The 14,791-nt window shown below is 34.3% G+C and overlaps 1 protein-coding gene across 41 annotated transcripts in view; it reads left to right on the top strand.

Annotated features, from left to right (window-relative positions):
- The window catches only part of CHL1 (cell adhesion molecule L1 like), a 200,645-nt gene that overhangs the window by 103,430 nt on the left and 82,424 nt on the right, over positions 1-14,791 (top strand). For all 41 annotated transcript variants that reach the window (XM_035276117.3, XM_078351502.1, XM_002758566.6 and 38 more), the window contains one exon: positions 10,341-10,525. In XM_035276117.3, coding sequence (XP_035132008.2) covers positions 10,435-10,525 — 91 coding nt within the window. In that variant the 5' untranslated portion in view covers positions 10,341-10,434. The remainder of the gene's footprint in view (positions 1-10,340; positions 10,526-14,791) is intronic.

A 14,791-nucleotide genomic window follows, 5' to 3' on the forward strand; every position in this document is an offset into this window, starting at 1 on the left:
CCTTCCTCTTTCTTTTTATTTCTTTCCTTTCTTTCTTCCTCTTTTTCTTTCCCTTCTCTCTCTCTTCCCTTCCCTTCTCTTCCCTCCACTTCCCTCCCCTCCCCTCCCCTCCCCTCCCCTCCCCTCCCCTCCCCTCCCCTCCCCTCCCCTCCCCTTCCCTCCCCTCCCCTCCCCTCCCCTCCCCTTCTCTTTCTTTTTGGAAATGGCCTCACTTTGTTGCCCAGGCGGGATTATAGCTCACTCTAGCCCAAAACTCTCGGGCTCAAGTGATCCTCCTACCTTGGCCTCCTGAGTAGCTGAGAGTATAGGCACATGCCCTGTGCCCTCCTAATTAAAAAAAATAAATAAATCTTTGTAGAGATGGGATCTCACTATATTGCCCAAGCTGGTCTTGAACACCTGTCCTTAAGTGATCCTCCAGCATCAGCTTCTCAAAGTGCTATGAATACAAGAATGAGGCACTGTACTTGGCTCTATTTTTATCTACTTAATTTTCTAATTTTAAATATAATTGTAAGTTGGAATCCAACATTATATATATTATCCTTTAAAAAATTCCAAATTGCTTGTTATGGTTAAGTGTTTATCATTAGTTTCCAGACTCAATGACAGCAGTTTATGTCATTGATCTATTAATAGAAAATAAAGAAAAGACCTTTTAACTTACCTGGAAGTACGTCATTTCCTTTTTGAAAATTCCTGCCATGGTACTGACCAACACTGATATATATGTGAAATAAATAAAGAGGAGACAAATAGAGAGAACAGTATTTAATAACAGGAGAAAAGTAGAGAAGGAGAAAAGAAAGTTTTAAAAATGAGCTTTCATGGGCTAGGCACAGTGGCTAGCACTTTGGAAGGTCGAGGGAGGAGAACCATTTAAGGCCAGGAGTTTGAGAACAGCCTGGACAACATAGTAAGACCCATCTCTCTATATATATATTTTTAATTAGCTGCATGTGGGGGCGGGTGGCTGAAGTCCCAGCTGCTAGAGGGGGCTAAGACAGGAGGCTCACTTGGACCTGGGAGTTTAAGACTGAGTGATTGCACCACTGCTGTTATCAGTCTTCTGTGATTTTTGGTGTCCAAGGTGCGAGTGAGTGATGAAAATCTAAAAAAGAGTTAAGAGGATGCTCTTTTTAATTTACCAACATATTTCTTGAAATTGATTTTTTGTTATAGCTTAGAAATCTGTCATATATTATTATTGTTTCCTCTCACATATTACGGTTTTTCTTTCTAAGATTTTATCTTTTGTTACTGTTTTAGATTCACAGCAAAATTAAGCAGAAGGTACAGAAATTTTTCTTATACTACTGGTTCTGCATATGCACAGCCTCCCCTATATCAACACTCCCAGCAGTGTAGTACATTTGTTACAACTGAAGAACCTATATTGACAAATCAATAACAACCCAAATCTATAGTTTACATTAGGATTTCTCTTGGTGTATACATTCTATGGGTTTTGACAAAGGTGTAGTGACACATGTCCACCGCTGTAGTGTCATACAAAGTAGCTTCACTGCTGTAAAAATCATTCCCCCTCCTCTCTTATTCCCCTGACAACCACGTATCTTTGTGCTTTCTCCGTAGTTTTCCATTTTCCAGAGTGTCACGTAGTTAGAATCATACAGTACCTAGCCTTTTCAGATTGGCTTGTTCATATAATGTGCCTTTAAGTTTCCTCCACTTCTTTTCATAGCTGATAGCTCATTTCTTTTTAGCACTGATATTCCATTGCCTGGAAACAGTACTTTAATTATCCATTTACCTACCAAAGAATATCTTGGTTGCTTTCAAGTTTTGGCAAATGTTTAAAAAGCTGTTAACATCCATGTGCGAATATTGTATGGACATAGTTTCCAGCTCCTTCAGATAAAAACCAAGGAGTGCAATGGCTGGATTATATATAAGAGTTCGTTTAGTTTTGGGGGAAACCTTCAAACTGTACTCCAAAGAGACTGTTTGAATAGTAATGGATATAGTACATCCATAATTTATTTCCCACACGACTTTTTTTTCCCCAGCATACTATAGCATCAGTATCCGTCACAGTGAGGGTTTGTACTTTTCAGGTAGGGTTGTTCTTCCTCAGGCAAGACTGTGCTGAGCACTGCAGGTCTTCTAGGATCCATGGCTCCTGCCCACTAGATGCCAATAGCACTCCCCAGTCAAGTGACAACCCAGTCTGCTCCCACATAATCCAAATATCACATGGAGGAGAAATAACACCCTGGTTGGGATCCAAAAGGTTGGAGGAACACAAACAGGTCTTACTCTCTTATGAAGTGGCCATGTGGGATGCTCTAGGAATGAAGCTAGTGGAATGTTTTTAGTGACTGAAAGTCCTTAAGAGATGTGAGAAGTGGTTACCTGGATTACATATGAAAAAGTTTGCTTAGCTGTACACTTACATTTTGTGCATTTTAGTGCATCTGTGATTGATTTCTATTTAATTTGAAAAATAGTCCCTACATGAATTTTACAGGTATACAAGATGCTTTCTGAGAAATAACTCAGAAAATAACTTAATGTTAAGATTGTTCTCCATCCCTGTAGCCAAATGACTACGAATTTCTGTAATTTTCTTTCTTAGTCTCCACTATGAAACAATTTGAATTAGATATCATTACAGTGTACTTTAAGAATCTTAGATGTATAGGTAGGAAAACAAAAACATGTATACATATATATTTATATTATATAACCTACATATAGGTTATATAATACACATATATAGGTTATATTCAATTATATTTCAGTTAGAGTTCAACCACGGTAATTTGGTATTTAAATTAATGATATTATTAATGCTATTAGTATATCCCACATGGTTATTAACTAAAGCTGACATTTTCCCAATAAAATCAATTTGCTTATAATTGCATCGACATTTCTTTGATCTACTGTGTACAAAATATGCCAACTCTGCAGGGATGATGAGTTAACACTCTAAGCTATTCTTTTGTCTTGTCACTGCAGTATTATGAGACATGAAAGGTGTTTGAATGGATATGGCTATAATGTACAGTGTTTCCTTTGTTTTCAGAGTAAAAAGCCATTAACAGTTATTTCAGGATTAATGTGTTTATGACACTTGTAAATTGATTTATGGTATTAGCCAAGCAGGTGATTAAACAAAAGCCTTTTAATTTTTGTGTGTGTGTTTATCCTTACCAGTTTCAAGATGTTGAGTGATTCAGATCACACTTCGGGCTTATGGAAATGTGCTGGACCTCCTCCCCATAAGACCTGATTCTGAACCAGGGGAATAGTTTAACCTAGCCTGATAATCACATAAAAGGAGTTTCATAAAGGGACACTTGAGGTCAGAGAGAAGTGAAGGTGACATCCACTCCATCATAAAAATGTCAAATGGCTTTATATAAGACATCTTGCTTGATGTGGCTCAGTGATTCTTAAACCCTTTATCATGGAGAGAAAAGAAAATTTAAACATTTCCGAGTTATAGCACTATCTCAGACTATTATACAAATACACTGACTTATTTTTAAAACTATAATTTGGATGCCAGTGTCATAAAATATCTCTTCCTGCTGGCTATAATAAAAGTTGTTGATCTATTTCAAGCTTCCTGAGTAGAAAAATGTTGTTTAATGATTTTGCAGGCATGAAATTAATTTCAGTCTCTGGAATTCATGGTAGCTGAAACAACTTAATGCTGTTTCTTAGGGAAGAGGACTGTCAACATAGCTTTTTTTTTTTTTTTTTTGGCTGTATACTTTCCATGTTGTCAGTGAAAATGGCAGATGGACTGTCACTGACATTTCTGCTTTGTGTAGTTGCTGCCATAGAAATGCAAAAGTTTTTTAAATGGTGATCATGAGAGTCGCCTTTTGTTCTTTGAATTTGCCTTTTTACATTTTCTTTTTTGGAAATTTGACCTGAAACTGTTTGTGAATAATTACTGAGAAAAAAATGTCAAGGATTTTTAAAAAATCACTAAAATAAAATGTGCTATGTCAAACCAGCTGCCTTTCTAAGCTGTTTTTTGTCCATTTATCACACTAGTCAGATTCTATTTTCCTCTAAAAAGATAAAGTAGAAAACTTTTTTTAATTCCAGTATATACATTTGACTAATATTATTTGCAAAAAGGAAAATCGAAGCATTTACTATTCATTAGAGCCATTAGAGAACCATAGTGCCAAAGGTTTTGTGTAAACATGACACCATTACTGTTAGGTTAAAAAAAAACAAGTGATCATTAGGGAATAATTATTATTCAGAATGCATTGACAATAGCCTTGAATCTTTAAAGTAATTTTAAAATAATTTGTTTTAGTGTTCAATTTATAATGGTGAAATGATCTATTACTGTCCAAAGTGAGAATTTAGTCTTAACAATTTTTATGCATTGTTGCCTTCCTATACTTTATTAATGGAATTTAAACAGTCTCCAATGGAAACATAATGCAAAGTTGATGAATTAAGGATTAAAGCATAAAAGAAAAATGTAGAGGCAATGTGTATACTAACAGCTACCAAGATTTAAATAATTATGTACCATAAAATGGGTTTGTATTTCCTTTAGGTGGGCTATAACTTTCCAAACCCTTAAACCAAGAAAGAAAAAGCATTGGGTTACATTAGTTACTCATATTAAATATACAGAACATACATAGTGATGTTTAAAGAAACCCCACATTTTCTCATCTTGTTCCAACAGAAGAGGTGCAGACAATATGGTAGCTTTAAGAAAGTCTTTCTTTCTGTTTGTTTTTTATTTTTGTTTTAGATGTATGCCAGTAGGCATTCTCAAGACCTGGAATCAACCCAAATACCCATTGATGATAGACTGGATTGGGAAAGTGTGGCACAAAGACTTTGCCTACCTTTTGCTAAACAATCTCCTTACTACTTTTGAAATATTTTAAGCTGATTTCTGATTTCCAAAAACTTAATAAACATTAAAAATGTTTCTATTAGGGAAATGTTAAAATGCACCCTCAAATAGATTAGCATAACCTCCCCCCATTCTCTCCATATATATATATATATATATATATATATAATATGAGCTTCAACAATATTCATTATTGCATCGATTTGTTTATTCTATCTCTTCTACCTAAATTAGCTATTTCTACCTTGAAAACCATCCAAAAACACTGATTCAATAAAGGAAACATTTATTATTGTTTCTAAGTCTACTGTTTCTTTGGGAGATTCTGCTGAACTTAGCCAGTCTTGACTGAGGCTGACCAGCTGGTTCTAGCATCGTGTTCTGCTGACAGTTTATCTAGGGCAGTCTCATCTAGGATGGCTGCCCATTTTACATTTAGTGGCTGGCTGGCTGTTGGCCAAGATGATGGGGATGATGGGCAAAGTGTCTCTTATCTTCCAACAGGGTAGTCCAGCCTTGTTCTTCTAATAGCTGCGCAGTTTTCAGAGACAGAGAGAAAGAATAAAAGGGTGCAAGGCTTCTTGAGGCCTAGACCAGAACTCATTCTAGAGTTAAAAGCCTGCCAGATTCAAGAAGTGAGGAAATAGCTTCTTGGGAGGAGATGTAAAGTCATATTACAGAGTGTATGACTACAAGGAGGGGAAGAGAATCAAAGAAGTTTTTGCAATCAGTCTACCACACTCTCCCACTTTGGGGAGATTATTTTAAATTAATTAATATCATGTCACCACCATGCTTTAGAGAATATGCCTTTATTTTCTAAGTTGTTATAACTTTGTAAATCTAATAGAATCCATGCAAGTTAACTGTGATCCTTGGATCAGAATATTATTAGTAGAGACTATATCTTCATTACCAGTATCAACACAATGATCATCACTGTCACTAGTATTAGCGAGTTTTATTTATTTTCCTATGCTAATGATATATGACCTCACTTAAATCTCATAAGTGTGTCATATAGCAGCAACTATTACACCAGTTTATATAGATGAGTGAGAAGGCTGGGTAAACTGCCCAAGGCCACCTAGTAACGGTGGCTTTGAACCCTGGTTATACTAACTTTCCGATGGTCTATCACTACACATCACTTTGTCACGTGACCAGTCGGCAGGTTGCAGTACTTTTGCACTTGCATGGGAGGCCAAGCAGAATGGATAAAGACTTAGTCATCTCTTTTTTCCATTTCTCAAGAAAGACTATGAATTTAAATTAAGGGAGCAAGTTGTTTCTAGATTTGCCACCATGAAGCACTCTTTTTAAAACATCAGAGGGATATATGTGGTCACACTGTAATACTCATGATGTATATATGTTAGAGGCTTTTGTTTTGAAGAGGCAAAGAATTTTATTTTCTTTTTGTTGTATTGGAAGTAGCCCTAGGAGGTATGCATGCCTGTCCATGTTAAACTAATATCTTGAAATCAGTATATTCTTAATTCTTATCCCACTAGCCATGTTGGAAAAGCATGGCGAGTCAGGAAGTTTCGATCGTATTGAAGCAACTTCATTATCTGGGGTAAATACCTGAAGTTCATTGTCTCATGCCAAGAAGATACAGAACATGGACACACACGAGGAGTTTAGGAGTGGAGGTTTACTAGGCAAAAGAAAGAGAAAGGAAAACAGCTATCTTTCTAGTGAGAGAGAGTTCTTCCCAGAGGAAAAGACTGGCCTGCTGCAGACGCACCATATTTTATAGGCAGGCTTGAGGAGGTGGTGTCTGATTTATGTAGGGCCCACAGATTGATTCGATCAGGTATGATGTTTACACAGTGCACAGAAAAGGCTGGCAACCCTACTTTAATCTTATTATGTGAATAGGCTTTCCAGTTGACTGGTACCATCTTGCTGGTACTTACTGTACATAGTGACGGGCAAAGGGAGGGGAAGATGGAGCCCCATTTTTTAACATGATTGGAAGAACTGCCAGGGTCTATGTCAACAGCTCGATTTACAGGCTGCTTTTTGTGAGAAAATGATTTGGGTGCTCCTTTTCATTGAAAAGGAAAACCTTACCAAGGACTCTAGTACCCTCACTATCTGCCTAAGTCATTTCTTCTTAACTCCTATATCAGTATGATGTGACACTAAGAGATCTATTAAGCTGGTGCAAGTTACTGTGCCCTTTGATGGCAAAAGCAATAATTTTTTCACCAACCTAAATTTTCTTTTGAAGTGGTTAGCAGGGATGATTTTTTTTTCCTAAGGATGAGCTAAGAGAGTAAGAAGATTTAACTCAGTTTATTGAGATTCATAAAAAATTAATTTATTTCTTTGTGGATCTGAATTGACATTGTTCATATAATCAATATAAGCAATCAGGCACCAGTTTCATGTGACTAAACTTCAAAAATATTGTAGTAAGAGTATAAATGGATGCTTATAACACAAAGAAATGATAAATGCTTCAGGTGATGTATATGCCAATTACCCAGATGTAATTATTACACATTGTATGCCTGTATCAAAATATCTCATGTACCCTATAGATACTGTGTACTTTTAAAAAGTAAAAATTAAAAAAAAAAACTTCCTGTCTTAGTGCCAGCTCTGTCCTGAGTTTCAACGATTACTATTATCTTTGAGGTCCAGCATGAGGCATTAAATGCTATTCTTTCAAGAAAAAAGATAAATAAGAATATAATTTTAGTGCTATCTTACTGCTGCAAAATGGAATTCCTAAACAACATACCTTTTATGAATTCTGACAATGAAGTTAAGACTGACTTTCCCTTTTCAATCTGTAAGCCATTTCAGAGCTTTCATCATCAGCTAATGGTGTCTTGCTTGCAGGGGTCAACACATTTAAACTTCTAATAATTTTTATGTTATAGCCTATGAACATACAAATTTCAGGTAAATTGAAGCTAATTTCTACAGGAGGTAAGGTCATATATAGAATTAGTCATTATTCATGTTCTAGAAAGTGACCAATTTGTTATATCTCAATATATAGTCTTATTTTTAGGCAGGGGTTCACTGTGGCATCCTTTTATGGGAGAGAATTTCTTGGGTCAAGACCATGCACTTAAGACTACTAAAATTCAAAAAATCAGATCACCATCACCATCATAATTAGTATCTAGAAGCTACTTTACTATAACAATTAAAGACCATTGAACTTGCTGCCCTAAATCAGGAGATTGAAAGGAATTGAGACTGTTCTCACTTATTTAGCTATCTAGTTATTCTTGTTCCCTATTTCAGGGTGAGATGATATAAAATATTAATCTGGAGATGCGATCTCCCAGTAGCATTATGCTTTTGAAAGTCTTGATGCTTACAAACAAAAAGCAACTCATTAAACTCATGTATTAGATACCCTTAAAGCAATCCGTGTTGAATATTAATGGAACTGAATATTAAACAATAACTAAATTGCAAGTAAAGACTGATACATAAGAAGCAATAATTTAGATGACTATTACCAGACTGTTTCAGAAAAAACAGGAAAAAGAAAATTCAAACAACAGGGCACTGATAGTTTCCTCAACATTTTCATGTTAATAATAGCTACATGGGGGGCCAAAGTGGCTCCCACCGGAGGTCGTGGCGCTTGTGAAGGCGAGGTCATGAGTTCAAGGCTAACCTGAGCAACCTCATAGGCTCAAACAGATTGGCAGAAAAAAAAATAATAATAATAGCTACATGATTTAATGTCTCCCAACTTTGTACAAATATGTAGGACTCAGCTTTTGTAGTTAAGGCAGTGTTCTGCTTTTTATAATGAAACCATTTTTCCATGTTTTACTTTATTGATTAGGATAACGCTTTTCATCAGAAAAGTAGTGTCAGTTAACATAGTGACACATTTGAAAATGTGTTAAATTTACTAGTATGAGTCAAATTACCAGGGTAAGTTATTTGTCATTAGAAAATATTCTGAAGCACACAAGGAGATTTTTTTCTAATTCCCATTTTATAGATGGGTCAATTGAGGTCAGGCAGAGTAGAGAAATGACATTACTCTAATCCAGAACAAAGATTCACATTTTTGGAGGGTGAAGGGTAGTGTTTTCTATTAAAATTTTGTTCTCAAAGTCAAACATAAATGGGATTGCTGTCTCTTAAGAGTCCTAAAATTATAAAATAAAACAGCAGCCATTAGTTACTACTTTAAACTTTACCGATCTATACATATATACAAAAGATTCAGGACCATAATCTCTTGTGAACAAACAGAGTAATTGATTTTTAGAAAACAAAAGAAAATTACACACCTGAAAGGCTAATTACCTCATTTTGGAGCAAATTGTTATATTATTGCTTTCAAGAAACATGATAGATAATGTATAAACAATGTTTAGACGTCTATTATCATAATGTTTCAGAAAAAAATGAAATTGTAAAAGAAAGTGAAAGAAAATTAAAACATTAATTCTTATTCTATTTCTGTAAACTTTTGAATGAATAAATATTCTCTTTAAATGAGAAGCCTCTTACGCCTTTGTCTTCTGCTTGAGCCAAACTCACATTTGTAAATTTCAGTTAAAATGGCTGATCTTTGTTTGTTCTTTATTTTTTCTTTCCTCTATCTTGCTGGAACTATCCATCGTATATTAGTGTGAAAACTTTGAAGACACAAAGTTATTTCACCAGAAAAATCAATGATGTATATTTGTGATCCTTAATAATGACTCAAATGGGAGTAGATATCTAATATAAAGAATAGTGTTAAAAAAAACACCTTTTAAATAAAATTAATTAAATAAAGTTATTCTCTTAGTCATTAACACTCAGTCATATACACCATGAAATACTACACAACCATAAAAAGAACAAAATTGTGTCCTTTGCAGCAACATGGATATACCTGGAGATCATTATTCTAAGCAAATTAACACAGAACCAGAAAACCAAATACAGGATGTTCTCATTTTGAAGTGGAAGCTAAACATTGAATACATATGGACATAAAGATGGGAATAATAGACACTGGGGACTACTAGATGGGGGGGGATTGAGAAGGAGTGAGGATTGAAAAACTACCTATCGGGTGCTATGCTCATTACCTGAGTGATGAAATCATGTATACACCAAGCCTCAGTGGCACTCAATTTACCTATGTAACAAACCTGCATAAGTATCTCTGGAAACTAAAATAACAACTGAGAATAAAAAGGAAAAACCACTCATATGTGTAATATCATACCTTCCAAGTAAAACTTTCTCTGACTTACAAATATGATTTATTGGAATAGTTTATGGTTTTCAATAGGGTCTACATTCTCTGTCTTTTATTTCACATACAAAGAGGTAAAACTAATTTTATTCATGTGAAGTTATTAGAGAACAGTTTTAAAAAGAAGAAACAAAGTTCCAAACCAAAAGAAAAGTGTATTTAATTTCTGTTATGTTAACATTTTAGAGTTTATGAACTAATACCTTATTCTGTTTGTTTTTTTAGTTTCCAGGTTAACTAAACTCTCAGCTTTAAACCAAAAGTAAGAGGAGACATTAAGATTTTCATTCTTTCTGGGTTGTCTCCTTCCTGAAGAGCAATGGAAACACTTTTACCTAGAAGAGGAGTAATCATATCTCTAATTTTCTTCCTGTTAAAATTCTCAACAGCAATTGAAATACCACCCTCAGGTAAAGTGCTAGAATTCAATGCCTATTAATGGAATTTTATATTTGCATTTTGACTTTTAAGTAGAATACTTATGGATTGAGGATGACTTTTCTACCATATTTCTATATATTCTCCAGCAATCTGTCATCACAGTTTATATCTGTTTTTTTTTTCATTTTGTGGGTGGCTGATACATGACTGCTGTATTTATTTTGAAGCCCAAGCTTTTAGTTCCTTATACAAACTTAGAACATAACAAGAAATATAACCTATAGAAAAGGTAGTATTTTTCCATATGTCTACGATTATCTGCAATATTACCAACAACTTCACTTTTATATACTTATAAAAAGTTAATCAAGATTTAGAAATTACTAGCATTCAACCAATTATGACAAAAAGGAATTTGATAAACTTTGTATTATTTTTCAAAATGATTATATTTCAGAATGAAAACAATGAATTACCAAAATGATAAACCATTTTACAAGTAAAGGTATAAGATGATATCAACTCTCAAAATCTAGAGCCTTATATAGCATGAATTTATATTAAGAGGTTAGACAGTAGTATCATGGAAATATATAAATATATATGTTAACACATTGGTAAAATGTATGCAGATTTTTAACTACTATAAATCAGTTTGAGCAAGTCATGGTAATAGTTTTTTTTTTTTTTAAGTACATAAGCATCAGCAGGACATGATGACACATGCTTGTAGTCCCAGCTATTTAGGAGTCTGAGGCAGGAGGATTGCCTGAACCCAGGAGTTCAAAACTACAGTGTTCGATGATCACAACTGTGAATAGACACTGCATGCCAACCTGGGCAATATAGTGAGACTTTGTCTCTAAAACAAATCAAAACTTTAAAAAATCTACAAATAGAATTTATATAATAGTATATTAAATCTGTCATGTGGGGATCTTGTAAGTTTTTCTTGTATTACATGCATATGGGATCTAAAAGACCCTTGAGAGGTTAGTAAAACATTTTTATCCATATAGTTCAGGAATACTCTCTATTGTCTGTTCTGTATATAATTTGGATAGTTATTATATTAGAGGTATTGTTATTAAAATCTGAGCATTTCAGATGATATTTGTGGATCTTCAGAATTCTAAAGAAATAGTCTCGACCTCATAAAATTTAATAGATGTTAGAAAAGTGTTGACACTGACCTATAACTTTGATTTTAAAGTACTCAGAAAGAATGTGAATAGAAATGGACATACCTCTCTGACTATATATATAATGTATTTAAAAACTATTCTAAGGGCCACCTTAAATTACTTGATGTAGCTATTTTATATTATACACTTTGGAAAGCACCGCAATTGTAGTTCCATCCCCCTAGGTAGAAAATCCCTTCTCTATTGTTCCTAACGGATAAGTAAGCTCTGTTTTGATATTTCCATTTAAGAATTCTACTTACCTGACCTACAAATATATAGAATTAATGCTTGCTTTACCTTTGGCTGAAATATTTCAGCCTACACAATATATTATATTTCATCACTGACCAGTCTTTTTGTAGAAATTATGGTCAGGAGGCTAAAATACCTTCATCTTTAGTGAATTCTTTTGGTTTGACTATGCAGTAGCAAGTTAAGAGCAAGCTTCCTGGTGATCCTTTGGGAAAAGGTTAATAATTTCACATTGTCTCCCCAATAGCAGCAAAGATGCCACTAAGGTTCCTGATTCAGATTCCTGACCCTAATCTCAGGCATACACGTTTTTCTTCATCATTTCTCACTTTGTCAGTGGTGAAGGATGTGAAATTTTGTATGAATTCCTGGCACACATTTTTATTCTGGTTGTCTCAGTTACTTATGCATTTTCATGCTGTAATGTCCTTAGACAACAATTGTTATAAAATATTAATGACATGTTTTCAGAACATCTGAATATTAGTCGCTTATTTCAGGGCCCTAGAGCGCTCACAAGGAAATGCAACTAAGGCAGGTATCCAATTTGAATGTCAAGGAGTTTGGCATCACTGTAATTGGCTTAATTATAGAGGAAAGGATTTATAATGTAGAATATATATTCTTATAAACACCCAAAGGTTATTAACTCCATTCCCCAAATAGTTAGTTATTGCTGAGCCTTTACAACCTTAGCAAATTCAGGAAAGAACAATGTTCTAATAAGCACATTGTTCACAAGTTATTAGCTGATATCTAAGGGACTGTGGTCATTGTGTATTGTCCCTCACCATTTATAACTACAATAAAATTTAAATCACATAAATTTGCAATAAGCTCAAGTCTGGCTCTATACAGAAATAATAGTAATCAGAAGCAAAGTAAATGTGAATGAAAATACAGATATTTTGCATGTTGATTTATGAATATCTAGTTGATAAATACTGAATTTGAACTAATATCAGTAAGTTAGTAAAACTCATCAGATTTATAGGCAAGAGAGAAAAATTTTTAAAAATAGAAAAAAAATTTAGAATTTGGAAAGGCATTTAGTTTTTATTCTAGGCTGGCTGTCAATGCTCAAAATGTGGTTTGCAAAATTCTTGGGGTCCCAGAGATACACCCAGATGGTCTGTGAGATAAAACTCTTTTAACAATAAACCCAAGATGCCATTTTTTCGTTTTCACTGTGTTGTCATTGGCTCTGATGATACAAAATTAATGGGGACTGGGCGTGGTGGCTCATGCCTGTAATTACGGTGCTTTGGAGGCTTGAGGTCAGGAGTTCAAGACCAGCTTGGGCAATGTAATGAGACATCATCTCTAAAATAAAAATAAAAAATAAAAATTAGCTGGGTGTGGTGGCTCACACCTGTAGTCTCAGCTACTTGGGAGGCTGAGGCAGTAGGATCATTTGAGTCCCAGAGGTTGAGGCTGCAGTGAGCCATGATCATGCCACTACATTCCAGCCTGGCATTAGCATCACACTCTGATAGTCATGATACTTAATGTCCAAATACACAAAGTTAAAAATTCTTGAAGCAAAGCAAAACAAAAACTGTTTTGCTTAAGATTGTAATTGTTAAAGCACTTAAAATTTATGAATGTTATTAATTCTCTACTCTGGAATACATACATTCTAATATTGTAATGAACTGGGAAGTAGATATAAAATAATTTTGCTATGTATTAAAATATTATCATGACCTTTATTTCTTGATTGCATCATTGCTTGAGTCCCTAGCTGGACACCATCTTTACTTTAAAGTTATGACTGACAAATTATGGTTGCTCAGATATAGGTCAGATATTCTGAAAGTGAACCAACTGAACCCATTCACTTCAAGATAAACAACTGACCATATATATTGTCATTGATAAAATGTGAGTGCAAGAAAAAATTAGAATTGTGAAGGACGTATTTTGTCCACCGTAAGCTTGAGAGCTTCCTGACATTTAATACTGCTGATTAGATGGGTGACAATACTAAGGAGGGTCAATTTTTGATATTCTATAATGAAGTGCCTCAATATTTGCAAGACACAAACAGTAAACCAATATTTTTTCCAAATGAAACCTGCATGATGTTACAAAATCATTCATGAGTTAAAAAAAAAGTAAATGGCTTAATGTTACAGAATAATGAAAAGTTGATTGATAATTTTTAGATTCCATATTGCAATGAACATTTAAAAAACTACCATTAGTTGAGTTTTGCCATTCTATCTAAAAAGAATATCAGAAAGGACTATAAAATTTCCCATCATTTTCTAACTACATTATCTGTGTAAGGCTGAATTTTGTTTATATCTTTGAACAAATCAATATTGCAACAGATGGAATGCAAAAGCAGATATAAGAATCCATCTGTCTTCTTAAGAAATTACAGAGAGCTGGGCACGATGGTGCTCGCCTGCAGTTCTATCTACTCAGAAGGCTGAGGTGGGAGGATTACTTGAGCTTGGGATTTCTAGGCTGCAGTGAGCAATGATCCTTCCACTGCACTCCAGCCTAGACGAGGGAGTGAGACCCCAACTCAAATAATTAAGAAAAAAAAAAAAAGGAAATTACAGAGATTTGAAATAACATAAAATAATGCCACTCTTCTCATTACATTTAATGGTTTTCATAAAATATGCATTTTATTTTAACACAGAATTATTTAAAATAAATTCATAATATTTTGAAAGACTTTTTCAGTTTTTATTCCTATTATAGTAAATATTGTTAGCTATAGTCCACATGAACAACAGCTCCTTGAGATGTCTTGTAATTTGTAAGAATGCAAAGGAGTCCTGAGACCAACAAATTTGAGAAAAATTTATCTAGGCTAAATCCTTAATATTACCAGTGAGA

Source organism: Callithrix jacchus, chromosome 15 (assembly GCF_049354715.1).
Source record: "Callithrix jacchus isolate 240 chromosome 15, calJac240_pri, whole genome shotgun sequence".
In the NCBI taxonomy this organism is placed as follows: domain Eukaryota; kingdom Metazoa; phylum Chordata; class Mammalia; order Primates; family Cebidae; genus Callithrix; species Callithrix jacchus.